The 27038-nt window shown below is 39.4% G+C and overlaps 1 protein-coding gene across 3 annotated transcripts in view; it reads right to left on the reverse strand.

The window, feature by feature from the left end:
• TMEM117 (transmembrane protein 117) overlaps positions 1-27038 on the reverse strand; it is a 415549-nt gene that overhangs the window by 186284 nt on the left and 202227 nt on the right. For 2 of the 3 annotated variants that reach the window (XM_006086721.3, XM_023752274.1), the window contains exon 4: positions 11085-11184. The exons of the other annotated variant lie outside the window; for it this stretch is intronic. In XM_006086721.3, coding sequence (XP_006086783.1) covers positions 11085-11184 — 100 coding nt within the window. The remainder of the gene's footprint in view (positions 1-11084; positions 11185-27038) is intronic. 3 annotated transcript variants of the gene reach the window in all.

Below are 27038 nucleotides of genomic sequence, written 5' to 3' on the forward strand. Positions count from 1 at the left end.
TAAGAGGTGTGATAGAGACTTTCCAGAACGGCACTTGCCCCAAATTCACTCCTCACGTGGATCTTTCATGTCATGTCAGTTTCCAGCTTAATTCTCCTGTTTATAAAGCACAAAACAGATGACCAGTGGGCAGAATTTGTGCTGAAGTTATATCCTACTTCACATTCCTGGCATTTTTGTACTAAACTGAATTTTGATGCCTCTTTGTATGGAATATGTTCTCTGGTTCAACACAACTTCCTCCCCCCCCCCCCCATTCACACCCTTTTATCTCATACCAGATGTTTACTAGATCACCCTGGCCCTCAGGGCATTTGAATTTGCAACTCCATTATTTATTATTTATGTAAGTTTAACACAAAAAGCCACTGTCACTCATTAAAACCTCACCTCAAATTGATGACTTAGGATATTGAAAGGAGATTGGGAAGACATAAACAGATGTTATAGGACAATATTGTAAAGGGCTGACTGGGGCAAGGCCCTTAAGGAGATTCCTTTAATAAGAAAAAGTCAACTTTAAATGCAATGATATTATAATTCCATTTTTATCATCTACAATATATTCTAATGTTTAATACCTCACATATTTGTTATTATTCTGTAGGTGGTTAGTATATATGTTAATTAAGTGATTATTAATTTAATGAGTATGTGAGGGAGGCTCTCAGAAAGGTCTAAGTCTACTAAAAGTCTGTAACTTTGCAGCATCAAAATTTAGTAAAATATTTAAAAATGATGCATAGAGACAACTTATCTGATGAATTTTGTCACATTTAACTACTCCCAGGCTGGTGTGGCTCAATTGGTTGAGCATCATCCCTGCAGGGAGAGGTCACATGTTGATTCCTGGTCAGGCACATGCCTCGGGCTTGCAGGCTCAATCCCTAGTAGGGGGCGTACAGGAGGCAGCCATCAATTTTTTTTTTCCTTTCTCCCTCTCCCTTCCTCTCTCTAAAACCAATAAAAACGTTAAAAACAAAAAGAAAAAAAAAACTATTTGTGGATATAAAGATAATTTGAATAAAGGCAAAAGATAACTGATATTTGGGCTAAAATAGTACTAAAAATAAATTTGTACAGTATCCATTTGATAGAATACACTCTGAGCTTAATTAGGAACTAATTAATTTGAAACTAGAGAACTTATTTTCTCAAAAATATTATCGTCTATAGACATAGTCAATTGGAGGTGTCAGCAATTTCAGAAAAAAAACCAATGGCCCTACCTTAGAAACTTATATGGCTAAGAAAGAAAATTATTGCGTGAATATGTACCAAGAATAATTTTATGCTTGTTTTTCTAAGTGTTCATATAATCAAAGTAAATAATTTCTAAAAATTATATTCTTTAATACAAATAGATATATTTCTTTTTATATTTTAAGGGAAATTTTTAAATAGTCCTTGAAAAGGCAATTTGTTGGTCAAAAATGTATTTTAACAACTATATAATTTTAATTATACTTAGTCCCCTGTTAATAGTCAAAAGAATCATATAATAAGCTTGTGTAATAAACTATACAGTCATCATATAAATCAACACACATTTCAATTAAGGAATGATTTTTGATATTGAGCATTTGGGAAGGCAAAAAAATTGTTCATTTTGCTAATTTTTTATTGAGACAAACTAAATGCATTTTAAAAATCTACACTTAGATTTGTCAAAAATCTTCTATTGATTCTGTCAGCTCTAGTTGAAATTGAAAACACCAAAGAGAAACTGGGATAATTATAACACAAGTCAAGGAAAAACGTACTTGAAAATTATTAGTTTTCATTTTTCAATAGCTACAGACTCACCGTATCTTCTATGATGTATTTTAAAGCCTTATGAGAGGTGCTGTTCTTTTCAATGAAAACAAATGGCTTCTCTCCAGGTTTCCAGTTTCCTCGCAAGCACCTGACTCACGCATTGCTTCTCACGTACCCTCTGCTCAGCAGTGAGGAACAACTTGAAATTTTTAAGTTTGCACATGTGATGTCCTAACTTTCAGTGATCTCTGTTCTGCAGCACTAAGGAAACTATTGATGTGGACCCAATCATCTGCTGCATTTGATAACTTTGGAAATATCAAAGGTATTGATTTGCTATTATCCTTAACTAGTAAGTTTTGTTGTGATTGTACGTATGCTTAATTTACTCCTTTCCTTGTGCAATTACATGTTCACAAAGCTCCTTACGATATTTCATTAAGCAACTTGGTATATTAGTGAAGGGTACTGGAGCCAGGCCAGGTCTTAACATATTTAGTCTGCCAGGGCAAAAGAAAGTTCTTTATTTCCTAATCGGCATTCAGATATATGTGAGCAGAGAAGAACAAATGCCAAGCATGATTTTACATAGCCACTCATTATCAAAACATTCCCTTTGTTCACTCAAATACTTCAGTGTTGAAACATGGTATAATAGCTTTTATTAAGCAACAACAACAAAAACATAAGTACTAGGAACTTTGTTGCTATAAATTTCTTTTTGATGCCTATAGAACATTTAACTACAAATGAAACATACACTGTGAACATAGACATATTTAGTTATAAAAATCCTTGGGGCAAACAACTACTAAGGAATAGCAACTCATATAAACAAAACAGAGCTTATACCCTGGAATCGCAGTATGTATCTTAATTATAGTGAAATAAAAAGGTATCCTTTTACTTTCTTTTCCAGTCCCAGAAATAAGGTGCTTTCAACCACTGATATTTGCTAAATGGGAATAGAAATAAATAGCTGAGTTTCTAAAGTTTAAATGTAATAGTACTATCTCTTAGTACCTGAAAATACATGCACTCCCCTCCAAACTAGTGACATAATTCAACAAATGTTATTGACACTGGAAGAAAAAAAATCAAGCCAAGTCCTGTGTCTATATTCCATGTTTTGTTAAAATCTATGATTAAATATTACCAAGAAAGTTATTTAGCTTGACAGAATAGTAAAGTAGTTGAAAGCATTGAAAACTTTGGGAGCTAACTAAAAACTCTCTCTCCCCACCCCTTCTCTCTCTCTCTCTCTCTCTCTCTCTCTCTCTCTCTCTCTCTCTCACACACACACACACACATACACACACATTTATTTAGTGCCTCTTTCTGCTTGGCCCAAAGAAAGAGGCACTAAATAAAAGTTTATAAAATGTTTTAGAAGAATAATCTAACTATTTTTATAAACAAAACGAAGCCTATAACTTAATTGTTGATGCTCTAATCTAAGCTAATATTAACAACCAGCCCTCATCTATATATATAAAAGCCTAAGTGACCATCTGACTGTCCCACTGGTAGCTATGATGCACACTGACCACCAGGGGGCAGACACTCAATGCACAGGCATGATGAATCTCAGAGGGAAGAGGGGGGAGAGGGGAGGGCGGAAAGAGATTAACCAAAGATCTTATATGCATATTAAAGGCCCGGTGCGTGACCCAGTGGGGTCCCTCAGCCTGGCCTGTGGGGATCAGGCCAAAATTGGCAATCCGACATCCTCCAAGGGGTCCTGGATTGCGAGAGGGTGCAGGCCAGACCGAGGGACCCTACTGGTGCACGAATCTGTGCACCAGGCCTCTAGTTTCATTATATTATTGACTTTCAGAGGGAACAAATATTAAATATCAATGTCTCCTAGCTTTTATTTAAACTACTTCAGGCAAATAATTGACAAATGGTACTTTAAAAAGTGTGAAACATTGTTAGGAAAATTATAAAGAATGGGTGGCCAAAGGACACCTTCTTTGAGGAAGTATAAACCAAGTAATAGAAAGAAAGTAAAATAGAATTAAAAGAAGCCAAAACTGAGCTGGGAACAGAAAAGAAGAAAAGTGAGCATCCCCTACCCCTGATGAGTATGTCTTTCTCTAAGAGATGCTTAGTGTCTTCCACATCTCACCTCAATCCACTTCCCAAGATGCCTTTCATACTCTTAGAATAATATGGTCCATAAATTTTTAATAAATGGATATAAATTGCATACAGTACACCAGTAACATACTATAGAATTTGATAGACACTGAATTTAGGGGAGTTATAAGCAGAGCCAGAATTTGTGATTCTATTCTTAAACATCTACCTGCTATACTCAAATCTATTTTACTCAGAAATCCTCTTTTTTTTTATTCCACATCATATTCTGTTACTTCTTTAAAAATTTAAGGGTCCCGAACATTAGAAGACTCTTGATCACCATGTGTGATGCTATCTGAAAATAGGAGGTTGGACTCTTATCTTATTAATTTTTTAGTGAAAACTTATTATATTTAAAAAACATGAAACACAATGATAAAATATTTATAGAGACATTAAAATATTTATACATGTTAAAGCAAAATGGCCATATTTGTTTCTAAATTTTCTAATGAGTAAAAAGGTAATGTAAAAAATAATTCCTCTTCTGGCCAGGGCACATGCCTGGGGTGTGGGCTACCCCCAGGAGGCAGGCAATCAATGATTCTCTCTCATCATTGATGCTTCTGCCTCCTCTCCCTCTCCCTTCCTCTCTGAAGTCAATAAAAATATATTTTAGAATAATAATAATTCCTCTATTCTGCTCTTTGATTCAATCAAATGAGCAGATGAACTGGCAATGATTTTCAGGAATTATGGGTGCCTTTAAATCTACTGTCCTGGGTTTTGTCTGTGTGGTAGTCAATGCTGGTGCCCCACCCAGATCCTCTTGACCTCTGGTGCTCTGCTTTCCCCAAGAACATCCTACCAGAGCAGTGGATCTGGCCCAAGGTAGACTTTACCTGAAGCCATATGACCACATCTGTGCTTGCCTCCTCCCCCTCTTCTCTCCTGCGTCCCTCATCTCCTTACAGGTTTCCTTGGAGAGTATGTCCACACGTGTCCCCAAGCCCATGATGCATGCTCTTTTTCTAGGGAATCTCACTTAACATAGACTCTTTATAGAAACACAGTCTATTGCCTAATTAAATTCTTGATCCAGTTTCATTTTCATTGTAAAAAATAATGAAATGCAACTACAAATGTACCATTCATGGAGTTAACTAATCATGGATTAAAGTCATAAACTAGCTCCAACGAACAGGCTAAGAATGAGAGCAAAAGAGACCACCGTGGAGTACTGCTGGGCGCTTAAGGCCGGATTCAGGGGTTACACATCTGGTGCCCTTCCATTTGTCACATACACTTGTTCAATGAGTTTTCTAGCTCTGATTCTTTGCTCCATGTCTCACAGTTTAAATTCCTTTCTATTATGAAGTTCAGTAAAGCTGCTATTGCTACTTTATTTTAGATACTAAATCAATTCAATTATGCTTTTTATTCTGTCATTTTAAAATATCAGTGGAAGAGAAATAATTAGGAAGCTGGCATTGATCATAATACAAATTGTCAAGCTCAATTCTAGAGAGAATAACAAGCTAGATGTGATCTCGGTTGTATTCCAGGTTATTGTTCATTGACAAACAGCATTTGAGAGCAATCCACAAAAGAGTGACATGTGTATAATAGAAAAATTTGAACTAAATAAACTATTATTAAGTTGGTGAAATGAAAATAACACAGATAATCACACCCCTTCCTTAGCAAGTATGCAATAAGCATGGGATAACAATAGAAAAAATCACCAAATTTTAGGTTAGGACGTGTATATAAATTACAAAATTTATTTTAATTTCCTATGTTTAAACTAGAAGGAATAATTTTTTCTCAAATGCTGCAGAAATATTTCCTCCCTCTATTCTGTTCTAGATTTGTTAATAAATACTAATCCAGAAGGAGTATAAATTATTCTCAAGTATGTATCGTTCTTAATCCTCCCTCCCTCCATCCACTAAAGGTTAACCAATCTCTGTCTTGCACAGTAAAGGCTGTCTGCTTCAATGACTAAAGGGGTACATCTCAACCCAGCTTCCTTCTCTCCCCCAAGCTCAGAGCAGAACTTATGCCACCGACAGCAATAATGACCATCCCAGGAACCATCTGGTGGGATCTGAGAATCTCAATCTTTGTTTTACCAAAGAATGCCTTTTATACTCACATGGTCACAGCACCATTCTGAGAGCATTGCCTCCATTCAAGGGTGTTTACAATCATGTGTCCTCCTGCAAACAAGCTTGGCAGAAGCCAGTGCATAGCCTTTGGTGGGGGGCGGGGGGAGGATTGATATCTATGTATCCTGAACAATACAGCTCTCCTCCTGTCCCCTTTAGCATTGTGCAATGTTCATGTTATAATACTAAGTCACAACGTGTAATGAGGGAAAGAGAAATGGAACTTAATGCTTATGTGCTCTATCGATTCTTTCAAAAACAATTTCTTGAGCACCTGTTGTATGCCTGGTACTGTGTTGGGTGCTAGGAATATAATTGTGAACACTATTGACACTGTAATTCCCCTCAAAGAGTTTATAGTCAAGTAAGGAGGAGTTTTCAGTTTTGCTTCTTAAATAAACAGTCTTTTGAAAAAATAAAATAGCAACATAAATAGGAATTATAAAATCTGAAAAAATAAAAGCATGTGAAAAATAAAAAGGCAAAACTTGCCATTCAAATATTTAGAGAAATAATTTAATATTTATGTATAAGGCAGGCACAGTTAAAATAGAAGGGAAAAATATATTTTTAAAGACTTTTTTTTTCTAGCCCAGCTGGTGTGGTTAAGTGTCGACTTACAAACCAGGAGGTCAGGGCACATCCCCAGGTTGTGGGCTCAATCCCCAGTGGGAAGTTTTGCAGGAGGCAGCCAATCAATAACTTTCTCTCATCACTGATGTTTATCTCTCTCTCTCTCCCCCTCTTCCTTCCTCTCTGAAATCAATAAAAAATATTAAAAAAAAATTTTCTAAACTCATATTCTTGAAAAGGCTTCAACAGAGAGAAATAATTAAGCAAATTTAAAAGTTTTATTTCTTGTTATAACCCAGCTACAAAGGCTATGTTTTATCCACCTAAAGGCATTTCCACATGAAGGTATTGACTCAGTTTCTCCGGTTCTAGTGGAACTCTGAGTTTCAAGAAGAAAAACAAAGTCTATTAAAACTGCATACAATTTAAAAACAAATGGTGACTATACAAACATGAAATAAAGGTAGAGTCAATTGGCAAACAACGTAATTGTTGTGTGTGTGTGTGTGTGTGTGTGTGTGTGTGTGTGTGTGTGTTGTGTGTGTGTGATTAGCTTCATAGTGGAAGCTGTGCTAGTAGTGGTAATATGTATACAAATGTCCACAGACCATCCTGGGGAAAATAGGTCAAAGCCAGACAAGTTCATACACACCTAGTTTTATGATGAAAGATGCTCATTAACTACTTTAGTGTTTACCATGAGAACTGCCTTCTTTAGGTCATGGCTCAACTTCACCTTATTTGTACCTTTCCCTGCACACCCCTTCTCCCAACCTGGAGTTAGCTTCAGACCTGGAGTGTGACGTCCCTGTCACTATCATGAGCCATACACCATTAACTGCCACAAGAGAAAAGACACTGGAACAGGGGAATAAGGGGCTGGGAAAAGGGTATGGGTAGGATGGATAGATAGGAAGTGCTAATAAGCGAGGAGCAGAAGCAAGTGCCATTTCGATGTCCTCAGAACCCCCTGCCACCTTAGACCGAAGCAGAAGCTGTGACCTCTGTCTTCTGAAGGAGGGATGGTAAAACTGGAGCAACGTGCTATGGGACTGGCCAGCCCCGCTCCGCTCTTTGCTCAGTGGCACAGAGCCTGGGCAAATTTGTGGCTATGAGGCAATGGTGGCATATGAGACACCCAGTGCTTTTGATTCATGCTTATCTTTATGACAGTTCATCTCTGCTCCTACCATGGACCAGCTCAAGGATGAATTATACCAGGTATCACTTTATTTCCTTTATATTATTAATTTTTTAACCAACTTAACAAAAATTACACGAGGTGCACCACTGAGCCAGAAAAAGTCAGGACTGCCCAGTGAATGGAATCCAGTAGAGCCTGATGCTCAGTTGGGTGAGGGCCAAAGATATTCATAAGATCTACACTAATAAAAGAGAACCTGTGGACCAATCATATAGCCTGGTGTACCTTTTAAAACCATGGGAAAGATATGGATTTTGTCCATAAAATAAAAATCCTTACTTTAGAAATGCATTAAAAGGTACACTTTTATTAGAAATGAAAACAGTCACTTGTTTTGCCTTGACAGTCACCTTCATCATTGATATTCATTTCATGATGAGAATTCTGCAGACAAATGAAGGTCAAAGCTACCCTAAACTCCACTTGGGAGGAACACTATTATTTTTTTAAATGTTATCAATGCACACATATGTAGACATATAAATATTTATACAGAAACCTCCTGCCTAGCCAGCGAACAGAAATGGGAATAGAATGATGTGCTCTGGGAATCCTCCCTGTGTGACTGGACTTGCAAATCAGGAATGCATTGTGTTTCTTTTGCCATCCCTACCACTGTGGCTAATGAGGAACGGTGAATATTTCATATAACATGAGCAGAAAGGGACTTTGGATTCTACCCAGTTTATAGAAAGGAAAAGATGAGAGGCCCCGGGAAGTAAGGTGACTTAAGATCACATTACTTAGTTAAACCTAAAACCTAGTTTTCTTGACTCTCAATCCAATCCGACTTCTGTGATATGGGAAGTATAATCAGAGTAGTAATCTATGGTATAGGGAGAGGTAAAACATTATCAGGTTGGCTAGTAGAAGCAGAAGACATTACAGTAGTAAATTTAGGAGAAACTATGAAGGTTAACCAGACCGAGGAGAAAAAGAAAGGCCATAGGCTGAAGTCTGAAAATATTTCTATTTCCCTAAACCACAAGAGTAAGGCAGGTAAGTGCACAGTAGAAATTCAACCCAGAAGAGTCAGGGTCTTTGGATAAAGCTGCACCATGCATTTGATTCCCCAAGCTGCCCTAGGAACTGGACCCCACCTTATTGCTCAAAAGAAATAAATCCAGATAAAAACTAACCAGTAAATAGAGGCAGAGTCACATATGATGTAGGAGACACTATCTTGAAGGAAAGTCTGGGGAGGAGTTGGATGAAACTGGGTCACAAACAACAACGGGAAAGAAAATGATTTATGGCTGACTTTTGCCTGAAAATTGCAAAGCAAGCTTCTAGGTCTTATTGGTCTGTTGCTTCTCCCCTGATTTTATGAGGAAGCAACTTACCATACTGTCTTAGTCTATCCAAGCATTGGCCATTGGAAGGAAACTCCAGATGCTCTGGAACCTCATGCTCCTGGGGTTCCATGGAAGAATCTTGGGTCAATGAGCCACCCTTGCCATCACTTCACGGACTGGGCCCAGCGAGGGGATGAGAGCCCACAACATGAATAACAATAATAAAGCATTAGGCCTGCATTCCACTTCCACATGTTTGTTGTGTTTGTTTGTTTGTTAATTATCACCCAAGGATATTTTTTTCATTGATTTTTAGAGTGGAAGGGAGGGAGGGAGAAAGAGAGAAACATCAATGTGAGAGAGACACATTGACTGATTGCCTCTTGCATGTGCTCCCAGGAACAGGATTGAACCTGCAACCTAGGTACATGCCCTTGACTGCGAATCAAACCCATGACCCTTCAGTGCACTGGCCGATGCTCTAGCCATTGAGCACACAAGCCAGGGCCCACTTCAGCATTTTAAATCTTATCACAGGGCCACATATTTAATCTTTACAGGAAACCTGTAACACAGGTAGAAATTATTCATCCCTTTTAAGAAACGTGTGCACCAAGGCTCAGAGAATTATGTATTGCTGTGGAAGGTCAAACCACTGGTAGCAAGGTCTGAGGATCTGCATTTCCGATCCAATTCTCCATTTTAGTGAACAGATTCACTACAGAATGGAGTCAAAATCCACAATTAATGCAGAGATTTTTCAAAAGGCAGCACCTCAAATTCCACAGAAAGTGTACATTTAAAGTTCACATAGTTCCTTCTAAATAATTTTTTCCAATGGAAATAGAAATTTTTTACATGCGTCAGCCTGGTCTCAATGGCTGGTTTATTCTAATTACGATTTCTAGTGAGTGCAAATAAATCACTTCTCAAATTTAGATTTTAAAGTTAATGGAATGGGATGCATCTGGTAATTTGTTCTGTTAACATTCTATAATTGAACAGAGGTGGGAGGAGGCTCAAAAACAGGCTATACAAACCCTTTCATGGTTACTTAATACTCTTGCAGGATGATCACAATAGCAGCAGTTAAGATATCACTGTTTCTTGTTCCCTGAAAACCTTCCTCTAGGTAAGAAACAAAGCTATCAATGGAAACACAGTGATGGTTTTGACAATCTACCTGTGGTCCCTGGAACACATCTGTAGGGGCACATCCATCCCAATTCTTGTTTATGTTGGGTATCTTCATTCCTTTGGTAGGGCTCATTGTCAAGTGATAGATGAATAAAGCTAATTAGGATTAACTATACTTATAAAAGGTGTCAATGAATGTTAAAGTGTCCCATATTTATGAGAGTTATGCTCTTTGCACTTCAAGATTCTCTTATAAACATATAGGTCATAGAGCCTTTTAGTACATACTGTGTTTAATTAAGCCAATGGTTAAAAACAGAAGCTACTTTCCTAACAGATGAGCTCAGCATGAGATATAATTTGTGTATTTGTTGCAGGCATATAATAATAAAGACTAATAATACATGAAAGATTAAAATATACAACTCTCAGAACTCTTAGTTACTACTATTAAGTCAGGTTCGATGAGCAAAACAAATATGAAAAACTATTTTAAAAGTCCATAAAGAATATTTAATGTGGTTTTTTGAGACAGGCCAGACAACATTCCTTACCTAAAATTTGCACATGGTAAAAACAACAACAAACATAATTTCACAGGTAATAACTTTCTATTAATTTCATGAATGTGTATATGTTTGTATATACATGTAGCCCAGGAAATAGCCATCAATATTACAATTGTATTTTTTCCCTAAGGTAAACAGATATTACATATTATCTGGACTTACCTATACCCATGAATGTGTTCCACTCAAAACAGAGGTAACTATGTTCTCTAAACCATCAAAAGTGATGTCTATCCCACATGTGAACATGTCTTCTATCGGCTATGAAATGGGTGAAGTTAAAATTTCTTACCATCCAAGCTGTGACAAAGTCCCCCATCCAGGTCCCCACAGCAGCTACCTTCATGAAACTCTCATTCCGGATGCCCATATAGTCTGTAATGATATATGCTCTGTGGAAACAAACACACAAGACATTGTCCAGACTCAGAGAGACATACAGTCAAAGCCGCCGGGCTCAGCAACATGCAAAGCGACTTTTCCTCTCCCGGTAAGCTTTCCTGCTTCCTCTCTCCACATGCACTCACAAACCTGAGAGGCTAGGACGGGCTCTGAGGTGTGTGGGTCAGTTCCAATCAGGCTTGAAAGACTGTGACTATGCCAACTACCATCTGCATTCCATTTTGAGCTGTGAGACTGACAACAGCTTTTGGAAAATCAAACAGAAATACTCAGCAAAGGCATCATTTCATGCTCACTCAAGCATGAGGAGAGCAGAAACAACTGTCGAATTAGAGTAACTTGAAAGGAAAGAGAAGAGCTCACTTTCCTTCAGTCTGTCAAGTCAGGACTATCGGAGAGGTGCTGGGATGAGGCTTCAGATATAACACCTGAAAAATGTTCAGAATAATGTCAAGATTTGGGGGAAATTTCCACACGATAAAGCAGTGTAAAATGTGCTTCAAAGATATCTACTTTAAATTATTACTTAAGTAACACTAGCCAGAAGATTTAATGTCATCACTCCTTTTGTTTAGCTAACTCTGCTTGCTAACACCAATTTGTACTCTTTACAGGTCAAGGAGAGAGTCAAAGGTACAAGTAATGAGACCATGCTTATTGTTTACTCTGCATTTTCATTTCCATTTTCTCCTTTGATAATTAAGAAAATCCTAAGTATTATTTTCCCATTTTTTAATTTCTCAGAAAACTGCGACTCAGAGAGATCAGTTAACTTGCCTAATCAATACCACATAACTAATGAATGTAGTTAGGAACTAAATATCATTCTCTCTCCTCTCTCTCTCTCTCTCTCTCTCTCTCTCTCTCTCTCTCTCAAATTTGTTCCTCTCAGATTTTTTTACTTTAAATTGTGTTCCTTTTTCTTTATATGGTAATACCTGTACAGTTTAGAGTACTAGTTGAACCTGATTCTTCTTAGATCAGTGGTTCTCAACCTTCCTAATGCCACGACCCTTTAATACAGTTCCTCATGTTGTGGTGACTCCCAACCATAAAATTATTTTCGTTGCTACTTCATAACTGTAATTTTGCTACTGTTATAAATCGTAATGTAAATATCTGATATGCAGGATGTATTTTCATTGTTACAAATTGAACATAATTAAAGCATAGTGATTAATCACAAAAACAATATGTAATTATATATGTGTTTTCTGATGGTCTTAGGTGACCCCTGTGAAAGGGTCATTCGACCCCCAAAGGGGTCACGACCCACAGGTTGAGAACCACTGTCTTAGATTAACTTTAAAACAACACATAGTAAAGAATGATATGTTTGTCATTTATCTACTAAAAGTATGAAGAAACACATATTTTGAAGCCTTGAGAGGCAAGCCATCTCCAGGTCAGTCACTTATTTTCTGGGATTATTTCAGATAGTTTTTGTAATCCATAAAATAAACAGATAATGAAATAATTTTATTTAATAACAAAAGCAAACTTATGAACTTTAAAAATCAACTCTCTTTCGATATGCTTCATTCACCTACCTTGGAGGGTCTGCATAAATCTCTTAAAGTCTCACCCCAAAATTCTGCATGTCTAACTCCATGGCTTTCCATAGAAGCCAAAAAATTTATCGCTGCCATAAAGTGCATGCTTCCCCTGTGCCAGAGATCGTTATTAGCACTTTAAATACTATGTCTCCACATGTCAGCACAATGACATGTATTATTATTCTTGTTTCACTGACATGGAATTGAGGCTTTAGAGCAGCGGTTCTCAACCTGTGGGTCGCGACCCCTTTGGGGGTCGAACGACCCTTTCACAGGGGTCGCCTAAGATCATTGGAAACACATATATAATTATATATTGTTTTTGTGATTAATCACTATGTTTAATTATGTTCAATTTGTAACAATGAAAATACATCCTGCATATAAGATATTTACATTACAATTCATTACAGTAGCAAAATTACAGTTATGAAGTAGCAACGAAAATAATTTTATGGTTGGGGGTCACCACAACATGAGGAACTGTATTAAAGGGTCTCAGCATTAGGAAAGTTGAGAACCACTGACCTAGAGCTATGTCTGCATATAGAAAGTGATCAACATTTGCTTAATGTATGAATTAATGAAATGACCCCAATTCTTCACATTTATTTCTATATGGCATGGGTAGACCTATGCATAGTAAACCCTAGAAGCAGAATAAAATGAGACTGAGTCATGAAGGACGGTTCCACAGAGGAAGACATTAAACATATTTTTAAACTATTTTGCGTGTTCACTTTATTTCTCCACTGACATTTATATCTCCTTGACCGCAGGATAGCTGTCCCATGACCATCTACAATGACGTATCAGCACAAATCAAAGATAGGCCCTTCCCCTGTGGCTGTGGGCAGGTGGTGAGAACTGGATCCTATGATAACAATGCAGATGAGACAGCACAGGGAATTTATGAAATAACTAATATATTTAAAAGTGACGAGGGACATATAAAAGTTAGTAGTTAATCTTATTTTTGCTGATTTGGAAAAATGTAAAGAATTACAAATATGCAGACCTGTCAAACTTTTTTCAATTATTAGTTTACTGATTTGCATATCCCTTAACATTTAACTATATTTCCTGCTTAGGTTGTAAAGGACAAGGCATGCATACATTTACATCAGCAATTTGAACCAGTTTGAATATTACATTGGACTCATAACGTTGTGAGACTTTATACCCAATGATATTAGGCAGTGGTTCTGAATTAAATTTAATTGCTAGGAGGCACCATTAAAGTTTGAGTTTGGTTTGGAGTTTTTACCTAATTATTTCAACTATTCACACATCTTTTGCATTGTTTTGTATTTTAGATGATTATTTCTACTATGCATAGTTCTGAAACATTTTGCAGTTCTATCAGCCTTCCAAGTTAATATTGGTCACTAAACTTTTCTTTAAAAATTCTAGATGAATTTTTTTTCAGGCTACAACTTCAGGTTTTATGTCTTCTTGAGATTCCAAGCTTACCTGTCAATTCATAACAAATGTGTAGAAAATTTCAAACTACAGGATCTTGGAAAAGTTCATAATTATCTTAGCCTATAAACATGAGCTACCAAGACTACTGTAGCTCTCTCTCCACCATGTGAGGATACAGCAAGCAGGCAGCCATCTATAAGCCAGGAAGAGAGCTCTCACCAGAACTCATCCATGCTGGTACCCTGATCTCAGACCCCCAGCCTCCTGAACTGTGAAAAATAAATGTCTGCTGTTTAACTCAGAAAAAGAAAAAAAAAGACTATTGCACCTAAATGGTCATAAACTAAACAGACTCTACTATGAGCTAAATAGTCAATAAAACTGTAATACAATCACTCTTACAGGTGAGTCATGATCACTAGCAAAAAAAAGGTTCAATTCACTTCAGCCTGTTATTTATATGTAAGTGGATGCAATCATTGCCAGGTGATTTATGAGTTGAGTCTCTGAAAGTTTAACAGGAGGCAGTAAGCATAGATCACCAAACCAATACTGATTCATGCTTCACTGAGGATCCATCTGTGGCCAGATGGTTTCATCATGTCTCAGCTGTCTCTCCCAGCCATGTTTGGGCAACATAAACAATACGGGGGGCTTCACACATAAGTAAATCATGAATAAGGAGTTGACTTACATGATTACAGATCTGCATTAAACACAATGAAACAAAACAAAAAAACTCTAAACATCCTGACAACATTGAGGTACAATTGGTCACTACAAAACTTCAGGAGTTAAATCTAGATTTATTATATTAACCTTTTCTCTTTTTGTGTTTGTAATGAAAATAGTAACAGCCTTTAATCTAGTCACTTAGTCAACTATTATCCAAATAACCACATTTTAGTATTTTGCTCAAAATTCCTAGCTCTTGATTTTGGAAAGGATTTGATAGAGCTCAATGTATGTGTATGGACCTTCCAGGAAAGACCTGGCGTATGAAGCTATAGAGCAAAATCCATTGAAATGTCAAAATGCTGCAGACAATTGTTAGAAGTAGCCTGAAATGATTAAAATTGCAACTGGAATTAATATTGCTTATAGATAAAATACCACCTCAAATTCCCCAACTTTAGCCATTCATCCCTTCTAATTTCTATGAAGAAGTCAGATATAAAAAGACTGTAGATGGAGTTTTCATTGAACAACTCCACCAAACTTCAACTATACTTTTCATTCCTTACCTAGCTTTAACCCATTCCGTGAATTTCACTTATATTAGATGCAGAAACCTTAGTATAACATCAATTCCTCCATCTCCTTTAATCTCAACATTTGAGTCACTAAGGTTACGTCTGAAGGGCTCTCAAATCTATGGTGTTTGTCTTTCATCATCATTACCAATGTCTTGACTCCTTTCATAATCTTCTCTGTTCTGAATTACACAGTAGTCGCCCATTTTTCTGTGACTGTCTAATCTTCTCTGTTCTGAATTACACAGTAGTCGCCCATTTTTCTGTGACTGTCTCCCCTTATAGAATATCTATGGCCACTAGAGTGACTTCTAGAGTTGTCATGTGGTATGACAGGGGAGCAGGAGTCCTGGAACCAGAAAGTGCTGGGCTTGCAAACAACCTCCCCACTCTAACCTAGGACAAATGATCAACTCAGTCACCACCCAGTCCCTCATCTGTAGAACAGGGATTTAAAAATACCTTCCCTTCACAAGGGTTTCTTGAGGATTAAATAAATTATTTAAAGCTTCTAACAACTATTGATAATAAGCATGTTAAAAAATGGTTGCTCTTTGGCCTCCTGATTCCTACCTTCTAAAATAATTATAGGCCCTGTCTGGTTTGGCTCAGTGGATAGAGCTTCGACCTGCGGACTGAAAGGTCCCAGGTTCGATTCCAGTCAAGGGCATGTACCTTGGTTGCAGGCACATCCCCAGTGGGGGGTGAGCAGAAGGCAGCTGAACGATGTTTCTCTCTCATCGATGTTTCTAACTCTCTATTCCTCTCCCTTCCTCTCTGTAAAAAATCAATAAAAAATATATTTAAAAATAAAATAATTATAGTAGTTCCCATTGTCACAGAGTAAAAAGACTCTCTACTCTTTCTAAGTCATATTCTTTTTTAGACACATCTCCTTCTATCTAACATCTCCTTTTTTTCAGGCTCTGCTCCTCACCATGAAATCAGTCTCTCTCAACATTCCACCATTCTATGACGTACCTTAGTATCTGTGTGCAGTGCCCTCTTTGTTTGAAATGCCATCCTCTTTCTTCTGGCCTAAGATTATTAACTCAACCTATCCACTGAGAAATCGCCTGCCATTACTCTTAAAAGCCATCCCTTCCCTAGTGTTACTATGTCGATTTGAATATACTCCTATGTTTAATACATTTCCTAGAATATTTTAATGATTTTTCTCATATTGCCTCTCTCTCCCAAAAGACTTGGTTCATCAATACAAGAGCTAGATAGTAAAGACATTCATTTTATCCATGTGGAAAAAAATTATTTTACTACCTTGCAAATGGATACTGCCAACTACATTTGTTGTTTGTTCTTTAAAGTAAAAATTTAGAAGTTTGCAAGGTTACAAAACAATATATCCTCAAAACTAATTTTAAAGTTACAGAATTTTTGTGGTTATTCCCCAAATCTTTTTCTTAGTTCAAATTTTTTCTCAACCTCACAAATACTCCAGAAATATACAATCTAACAAAATGCTCAAGCCATATTATTCTGCGGACTGAAAGGTCCCAGGTTCAATTCCAGCTTCTACTCCTGATAAATTAAACACTATCAACATACTTCATGTATCTTTACTAAAGTCATTGGACAAATAATAGAACGCACAAAATTTGTAAATCCTGATCTTGTCGCCAAGAGAATCCCAATAAATCTCAAAGGATTCCAGAGTGTCGCAAATTATCTAAAATTGATTTTATATCTAACTTAGTCATATTTTAAAGTTAAATAACATTCAATGTTTATGACTATTCTAATAAAACTTATCTGAATTGTAAAAGTGAATTGCAAGCTGTGCCAGAATGGCATTAATTAATTTATCCTACATAATGATGCTTCCTTCCAAAGTAATTAGAGAGGCATAAAATACTTATATATTCTGCTAAGATTCTGATGCTACTCAAAGTAGGACAAAAAAACAAGTTTAACTTTAATCAGCATATGTCAGCGAAGATAAATGTTCATGGCTGTTTAAAGGTCAAGATAGATAAGAAATAATGGAATAAAAACAATGAGACATAAATACAATAACTTTGGGCAGATTAAGCATATATCCACTTAGTGGAGAACAGAGAGCTGGAAAAAGTTTCACAGGAAGTTGGGATAGGCACCCTAGAATTGAGTTTACCAATAATATGAGTAATTTGAGGTAGCATATATAGAATCCAAAGACTTTCCAGGTGTTAAATACTCCTGGAATGCTAAATATCACACACCCTTCACCCTCAGCAACCCCTGGATTTGAACTCTCTGTATAAGAGCCAAGCCTATGGCTATCTCCTTAGTCTAATAATGTCTAATTATTATCACATGCCCTTCAAATTGGAGGTGATATCACTTCATTGCTCTAGAAATTTGCTCTGCAACTTCATTAATTATGCAGCTTCATTTGCACTAACAATGAAGAATTCCAAGCTCTGCTTTTGCAGTGTGTGCCTCACAAGTTCCACCACACCAGCCTCTAGAAAGAACAGAAGGAAATAAAGCCACATTGCCCTCCACCTTATGAGCATTTCAGGCCCACAAGGTTCTTCCCAAATTATTCAAATGGTTTTCAGAGAGTTTTATTTGTGCTGCTAGAACTTTTAGTTACAATAGTGCTATTCTCAGTTGACACTGATGTCAAAGATGGTTCCAAAGTGATCCTGTTCTACTGATGTCTGCCAAAGCTGTGCTATAGCTATTCATGTTGTCAGTGTGCATGCCAACGTCCATAGGTACTGATATCTGTGCCAAAGGCAAGGGAGACATCATTGCAAATTCTGTTACTGTACCCTGTGCCACCTTCACCAATCCTGAGTTCCATCACCAGTACATTCGCATTGCTCCACTGTCCTGGTTGAAGGTAGAAGTTACACCTCAAAGAAAATTAGCCAAGTCTGCACCTCCCAAAAGCCTATTATCATTTGAGGGGCCCCCAGTGAAGCAGCCAAGTTCCCGTCAACCATAACTCCCTTGGTCACAAGTCTGTCTACTCACAGACTTCCCAATCATATTTTTATTGGTCACTCTTAAAAATGAACAGACTTCAGATATCATATATTTGAAAAAAATCTCCAACAAAATTTCAAAAAACTCAAAACTAAACAAAAACAGGGAAGTTAGAGGATATAGAATATGCAGAAAGCAGAGAAAAAGTATGAGGCTATAATTAAGATATTTTTCAGACCTGCAAAGTCAAAATTCAATTATAAGTTGACTATAAAAAATAGTTTTATCTAAAACTAAAGCTCCATAAAGGTTGAAAGTTAAAAATGTTGAAAAAATATACAAACAAAATATATGGTGTAGCTACACTAATTTAAATGAAGGCAAAATGTATTACAGATTCACACAGAAAATGTGAGACATCAACAAAGAGTAAGTCCTTACTTAAAGTAGTCAACAGATTCTGTGACTTTACAAAATAAAGTATAATGAAACCAATTTTACCATAGGCTAATTTATATAAACAAGAATTAAGTTACTTTAATTTCTGTATTTGGGGGGCACATTACATCATCCTGATAATTTGAAACTTTTGTCATTAGTAAGGTTCCCTCTTAGTCAGGTCCTTAAATGTTTTTCTCTACATCATTTTGTTATAATTGACAAAATGCTATGGGGAAAAAAAGGCAAATTCACACAGAAAATGGGAGATATCAACATAAAGTAAGTCCTCGCTTAAATCCAGTTAAAAGACTTAAAATCAATCACTCTCTAGCAAGACCAATTAAAATATGAGCCCAAAAGGCACAAATAACCAATGTCAGAAATGAAAAAGGGGCATCGCTACAGTTGCTGCAGAGTTTAAACAGATTGTCAGAGTGCATTTTAAGAAATGTAGATGAAACCAATGAATTACAAGAAAAACATTTACAAATTACCAAAATGTACATAGGAATACAAAAATAGCTCTAGTCACAAAACTGAATTTCATAATTAGAAACTGTCCCGCAAGAATATTCCAAGCACAGATGTGCACAGAGGCACCAAGAGAAATGTGCAGGAATGTTTATAGCATCATTATTTATAATAGCCTAACACTGGAGACAGCCGGAATGTCTAGCAACAAAAGAAGGGAAGGCAAAGTCATACAATGGAGGCTATTCAACAATGAAAATGAAAAAAAAAAACGCAAAACTACTACTATACAAAGCCTGGATGGAGCTTAGAAGCTGTATTATAAAAGAAGCCAGACCAAAGAGAAAGAGAGAGAGAGAGAGAGAGAGAGAGAACATACTATGTAGTTACAAGCATATAATGCTTAGAAACAGGCAAAATTAAGCCACAGTGATTAGGAAAATATTATAAGTGGTAAAACTGTCAAAAATGCAAGGGAAGAGCAAAAAAGTAAAATAGGGCTTATTCTGGAGGGAGAGAGAGGTTTTCTATTGGGGAAGACAAGCAGAAGGCTCTGGGTTGCTGACAGTGTTCTTTTGTTTAATGTGAATGGTGATACCATCGGTCACATGGGCATTCACTTACAAATATCTTATAATAATTCATTTTACAGTCATAAGCTGCACATAGGTGTTCTGAGTACTTTTGGATAGGTATGTTATTTCTACATGTTTAAGAATTATGAAAACATAAAGTACCTAGCTATTATTATAGAAAAGGGTTAAGAAATGGTAGCTACAGCTGTCACTTTTAGGGAAAATACTGCATAGCAAAAGATCAACTTAGCTTTGGGGAGAAAAGTATTTTTATATTGGATTGGAGGACGCCACAAAGGCAAGTGGGGGAATAACAGATCATTCCTGAGGCGCGATGAAGCCTGGGTGCATGTTGGGTGTTGGAGCAGCTCAACGAGTGCAATATCCTGGCCAGAACAAGGACAATATAAAGGAATAATAAAAAATGAAGCTGAAATTAATGATGTAGTGAAGGGCATTAAGTACCTGCACTGCAGTTCAGCCCCTGTTTTGAAGCCTGCGGACAGTTCACATTTGGAATTCAGGTTGAGTTTCTTTCACAAGGCACTACATTTTAAACATCTTTCTGCTTTTGAACTAACCATGCTTCTTTGTCTCTCTTCGTGGAAAAGTGATGGCACAGCCGTATCAAAGCAATGGCTACCGTTTTGACACACATAATGCCCGTAAGGCAGAGAGTAAATCAAGTGCCATTTGAAAGACCCATAAAAATGTATATCTGCTTCATTGACTTCAATGTGTGGAGCAGAAAGTCACCCCGAAGCCCTTGTTCCCTCAGCTCCATGAAGAATCACCTGGGCAATTTCCCAGTAGTTCGCTTGTTTTAGATGAGAAAGGTACTGGCAAAGGACAGGAAAGAGTATAACAAGCTCTGGTGAGTCCAGCAAAGCTCTCCAAGACCCCGACATGCAGAGCTGGCCACCAGTGAGGAAATGGGTGATCTCCCTCAAAAGGCGAAGTATGAAGGCTTGTTAAGGCTTGACTAAGACCCAGGGGAAGGGAAGAATGACAAGGACACTCCCAACACACACCATGAGAAAAGTGATGGCCAAGATGCTGACTCAGGGGCATGGATGGGAGAGCTGTTTCCAGCACCCAATGTGACTGATGGCAGTTCTTCCAAACCTAGCCATTCTGGGATGAGGGACCCTGCATTGTGGCTATGCAGGGTCTGGGCCAGGGAGGACACCCATGCTGAGAGGACAGGAGCCCATGTAACTGTGCAGTTGAACGCTTGCTTCAACAGCAACACCACGTGGCAGCAAGACACACGCAAGTAGCCCTGACCGGTTTGGCTCAGCAGATAGAGCGTCAGCCGGCGGACTAAAGGGCCCCAGGTTCGATTCCAGTCAAGGGCATGTACCTTGGTTGCGAGCACATCCCCAGTGGGGAGTGTGCAGGAGGCAGCTGATCGGTGTTTCTCTCTCATCGATGTTTCTAACTCTCTATTCCTCTCCCTTTCTCTCTGTAAAAAATCAATAAAATATATATTTTTTTAAAAGACTCATGCAAGTAGAAGAATAATCAGAGGGCAGAGCTTCCTCTATGGCTGGTATCTGATAAGGCATCAAAGTGAAGGTTGATTGGTTGGGTAAAACTTCAAAAGGGAAACTGGGCTCCTTGCTAATGAAGGCAGGTAGAGCTTCAGGTCATTAATTAGAAAGGTTAGAATAAATTAGCCCAAAGTTGTGCTGTGTGTGTGAAGCATTCATGCTATGAATAGCTGATGCCACAGATTTCTGCACGATCAGCTTATATCAGCTTTATGTGTTTATTATTCTTTGCAAATATTGAAATCATAGGTTTGGGGTAGGAATTTAAGATCTGTTTGCCTAGAAATTTCTTTTCAGGGAAACTCAGGAACAAGGAGCATAACCCGGCTCTGAAAGAATAGCCACTGAAGACACCTCCCAGCCATCAGCAACTTAACTCAAAGGAGAGAGTCAGTTATTTATTCATTTGTTGAGCAACAGTGATTGAACACCTATGCCTGGAACTTGGCTAGGTGCTGGGAATAGAAAGGTGAATAAGACATGGTCATTACTATTTAGCAAGTAAAAAACAATAGCAACATACAAATATCTCCACAGAGCCCTTTGTGAAAAATGCTATAAGTGAGGGGAGAGGCAGAAATGAGAGCCCCCAGTTCTGGTGTGAAGTTGGGGGGAAGGGAGAAGAGCAGGCTTCACAGAGGGACAGAGGAGGGAAAACACGTGTGAAGTAGGAGGAAACTGATGTACAGAGGCAAACAGGGCTGGAAGCAGCAGGCACGTTAGAGGGAGGCTCACACTGCTGCCGGGGAAGCAGTGGCTGCAGGAGGGGAGGCTTTGCACAGCCTCCGTGAGATTTGCTTTTTCAAACATTCAGGGAAATGGGAGCTGTAAAATGCTTCCCATTTAGGAAACTGTATCAGTCAGGAGTTTTTAGAGAAACAGAACTGGTAGGAGATGATGATTAGAGAGAGAGAGAGAGAGAGAGAGAGAGAGAGAGAGACATACACATGCACATACACATACACATACACATACACATACACATACACATACACAAAAAGATTTCTTTCAAGGAATTGGCTTATGAAATTGTGGTGGCCAACAAGCCTGAAATCTGTAGAGTAGTTTTGCAGGTTGGAATTTCTTGGGCAGGAGCTGATGTTTCAATCTTCGGGAAGAACTTGTTTCTCTGGGAAACCTGTTTTTGCTTTGAACTGATTGGGTGAGGTCACCCACATTATCGAGATTATGCCCCTTTAGTTGAAGTCAGCTCTACAAGAGACCTTCACAGCAACACCTAGATTGGTGTGTGATTAAATGGCTGGGTACATAACAACAAACCATCACTGAAGCCATACTCCCAATTTACAATTAAATATGTACTTGTTTTCACATCCGAAAAGACAACTCCCATGAACATCTGATGTTACATTTTAAAATTTCTACAATTTTAATTTTAAAATTTAACATAATTCCTGTAACATTGCCTCTTCTTTCTCTAACACACACACACACACACACACACACACACACACACACAAATACCTCATCAAATAGAAACGATGCTTCTCATTAATACACTAGTTGAGAAGTTGAAAGTTGATACCGTCAATATTTTATCATTCAAACTGTGGGATTTCACAGTATTTCTGAAATTTTAATTCAATTTCCATGAATCCACACCTGTACCTCAGTCTGTAAAGAGTTTTGTTGTTTCATCAGAAACCTCCATAAGCTCTCTGTCTCTTCGGTCCTTTCTGAAGTCCTTACTCACACTAGAATGATTTTTGCTATCAAGCATCAACTTCCTGCTCTTATGTGAACAGCTGCAGTTAACAGATAAGTCACTCACTTTCATGTCCAGACTAAAAAGCATCCCTTTGAAACCCAAAGGTACTCACTTTTCATTCCTTTTAAATGCAGAGGTCAGGGATAGACTGGGTATTTTTATTAAATGATCCATTTTTTTGTCATTAACAACAGACTATCCCCTGAGCAGACTATCCTTTGCATACACTATATCCAGCACACTGTACTAAGCAGTCATCAGCCTGTGAGAAACACTACAGAATGTTTAATAACCTATGAAATCACCACCAGCCAGATCTGTGAAGATCAGAAACTGTTTCTGGAATCCTGCTAGTTCCAGGGCAGCATATAAACACAGGTAGCAATATCTAACACAGTGCCTGATGCTGTCGGCATTCAGTTCCTACTTGGTAAATCTGAAGAGAAAGGGAGAGAGGTTCCACCTTTGGGAGAAACACAACCTTCTTTCTTAGATGGTAAGGAAGAACTGGAAATTGATATCAACCCAAACTGAGTCTTGTATTATTATGCTAATAATAGGAAAGCACATACTTATTACAGATTTTAGGTTCACTCATATCCAAAATTATACTTTCAGGCATCTTCATAAATGCCTTAACTGAGTGCCTCAGTGCTTGTGACCTGGTGGCTTACAGGGCAGGAGAAGGGGATGGGGACACCACTGGACCTCCTCACAGTGGTTGCCATGTATGTGTCCCAACAACCAGAAACCCCGAGAGGGGCCTGAGCAATCAGAATCTGAACTGGGATCCCAAAGCCAAGGATTAGCAGCTAACTGAGGCCTATTTAGAGCTGCTCAGTGACTTAATAAAAAAGCAATCCATCAAGTCCAGGAGGGAGACTTAATAGAAATGTGGGCACCAGGGTACAAAATCAGACAATGTCCATAGGCAGGGGCAAAGGAAGCTGGTAGCAACTCCTGAGCTAAAAACGGACCCTCCAGTTACACACACGGTTAACATTTTATCCAGCTCCTGCCGCTGGAGGGAGGGCATGCTCGGATGTTTAAATGGAGAGAACAGGCCTAAGGGATGCCTCCAGATAGACACTGTTAGCTGAGCCTGGAAGACTTTCCTGCTTTTTATGGTTGAGGTGTAAGTGCACAATGCAAGAAAAATCAGGGGAGCAGCAGCCTTTCCTTAACATTGTTCTGATAAAGTGTTTGGTGGCTTTAGTCTGTCTGACAGTCCTCATGCTAATCAGCAACACTCAAAATTAAGAACAGAAGATATCTAACAGACAACGGTAATTTCTGTTAATGTGAAGTATCTGTTGTCTGTTTAACTGAATCATCTCCTTTTCCTGTCCTTGTCTCTTCACGGTGTGGCTTTTCGTACTCTGGGCACCCACCTTCAAGGGCACCAGGTAATGGCACACTAGTTACTCTAGGCCCCATCCCCTAACCTCTGCTCCGAGTTTTCTCTCTCCAAGCCCTTCAGTTCCCATTCTGTTGACTGCATACCTGAAATAAATTATTGTCACTCCAGACTGCACTTCCTTAAAAATCTATATGGATTTTCATCTCCTCCATTCCCAAGACTGCCTTCCCAGAATCCTTAGCTCTCTCCACCACTGCTCAAAGGTGAGCATGCCCTGCCCATTCTTCATTATTAATCTACTAGAGGCCCGGTGAACAAAAATTTGTGCACTCGGTGGGGGGGGGGGGGGGTTCCTCAGCCTGGCCTATGCCTTCTCGCAGTCTGGGACCCCTTGGGGGATGTCCACATGCTGGCTTAGGCCTGCTCCTCAGGGAACTGGGCCTAAGCTGGCAGTTAGACATCCCTCTGGCATCCCAGGAGCCCTCAGGGGATGTACACTTGCCAGCGGGGAGCAGGCCTAAGCTGCAGTCGGACATCCTTAGCGCTGCTGAGGAGGCAGGAGAGGCTCCCACCACGACCACTGTACTGGCAGCCATCAGCCTGGCTTGTGGCTGAGCAGAGCTCCTCCCTGTGGGAGCGCACTGACCACCAGGGGGCAGCTCCTGCATTGAGTGTCTGCCCTCTGGTGGTCAGTGTGTGTCATAGTGACCAGTCATTCCCAGTCGTTCTGCAGTTAGGGTCAATTTGCATATTATCCTTTTATTTTATAGGATAGAGGCCTGGTGCGTGGGTAGGGGGCAGCTGGTTTGTCCTGAAGGGTGTCCCGGATCAGGGTGGAGGTCCTGCTGGGGTGCCTGGCCAGCCTGAATAAGGGGCTGAGGGCCGTTTTCAGGCTGGCCACACCCCTTTCAGGGAGGAGGGTCCTGCTGGGATACCTGGCCAGCCTGGGTGAGTGGCTGATGGCTGTTTGCAGGCTGGCCACAGCCCCTTTAGGGTGGGGGTCCCCGCTGGGGTGCCTAGCCAGCCTGGGTGATGGACTGATGGCTGTTTGCAGGCTGGCCAAGCCCCCCAGCGAGGACCCTCACCCCATGAGGGTGTGGCCAGCCTGGGTGAGGCGCTGATGGCTGTTTGCAGGCTGGCCACAGCCCCTTCAGGGTGGAGGTCCCCGCTGGGGTGCCTGTCCAGCCTGGGTGATGGGCTGATGGCGGTTTGCAGGTTGGCCACAGCCCCTTCAGGGTGGGGGTCCCCGCTGGAGTGCCTAGCCAGCCTGGGTGAGGGGCTGATGGCTGTTTACAGGCTGGGCACAGCCCCTTCAGGGTGGGGGTTCCTGCTGGGGTGCCTGGCCAGCCTGGGTGAGGGGCTGATAGCTGTTTGCAGGCTGGCTACAGCCCCTTTATGGTGGGGGTCCCCGCTGGGGTGCCTAGCCAGCCTGGGTGATGGACTGATGGCTGTTTGCAGGCTGGCCAAGGCCCCCAGCAACCCTAGCTCCCAGCGAGGCTGGCTGGAAGCAGGTATCTTGGATTTATTTATCTTCTATAATTGAAACTTTGTTGCCTTCAGTGGAGGCCACAGCCGGCCAGGGCAGGTGGGAAGCTTGGCTTCCTTCATTGCCGGGTCAACCAAGCCTCCTGCTTGCTCCAGCTCCATGGCTGCCGCAGCCATCTTGGTTGGGTTAATTTGCATATAGTTGCTCAGATTGGCTGGTGGGCGTGGCTTGGGGCGTAGCAGAGGTGCGGTCAATTTGCATGTTTCTCTTTTATTAGATTAGATGCTCTGCTCATGCTTAACCCTGGTTACACTGTAGCTTGCCCTGAGGAACTTCTAAGATACATCATTGCCTGGGCCCAATAGATTCTGACATAATTAAGCTGCTGGGAACACAGGCATCAGCATTGTTTTAAGCCTCCTGGTGATGCTAACACGGAGAGACTTGGGAACCACAGCTAAAACTTCTGCATGCTTCCCTGTTGGTCCACAAGCAAGAGTCATCCCACTAAGTCTCAAAGGGTCTTTGGGAGGTACTAACAAAGAACCCCCTGAAAAAGCCAGGATATGGGCATAAAAAGCAGGATATATTCTAAACCCCCAAATGACACAATTACGTACATTTGGAAAGATCAGGAATGACCAAACCGGAGGCTCATGAGAGGAAACAGGGATGGCCTCCTGCTTCTAGCAAAGGGCCTTTACTTATTCATCAGATTGGGTGTTCACTAGATTAATAATGAATTCCATTCAGAAAAACCATCAAAAGGCAGCTAAAGTCTGTTCAGGGTGCTCAACTTTTAACTATCCAATTCTCTGTTGAAGCTCATGAAAAAATGATGGAAACATCAAAGAACAATCTGCTTCAAAATTACTGATTTAAAAGTGCACAGCACGTGAAGACATAATTACATCTTTCGTGATTAACAACCTGAGAATTTGTTCAAATTAGAGACCTTCTGGTTGAAACAAGCTCCAACCATAAGGTGATTTGCCCGCACACACAGCATTCAAAATGGTGTGAAGTAAGCCGGCATAACCCCACCTGAACTGCTCTTATCC

This window comes from Myotis lucifugus, unplaced genomic scaffold (assembly GCF_000147115.1).
Source record: "Myotis lucifugus unplaced genomic scaffold, Myoluc2.0 scaffold_30, whole genome shotgun sequence".
Classification (NCBI taxonomy): Eukaryota; Metazoa; Chordata; class Mammalia; order Chiroptera; family Vespertilionidae; genus Myotis; species Myotis lucifugus.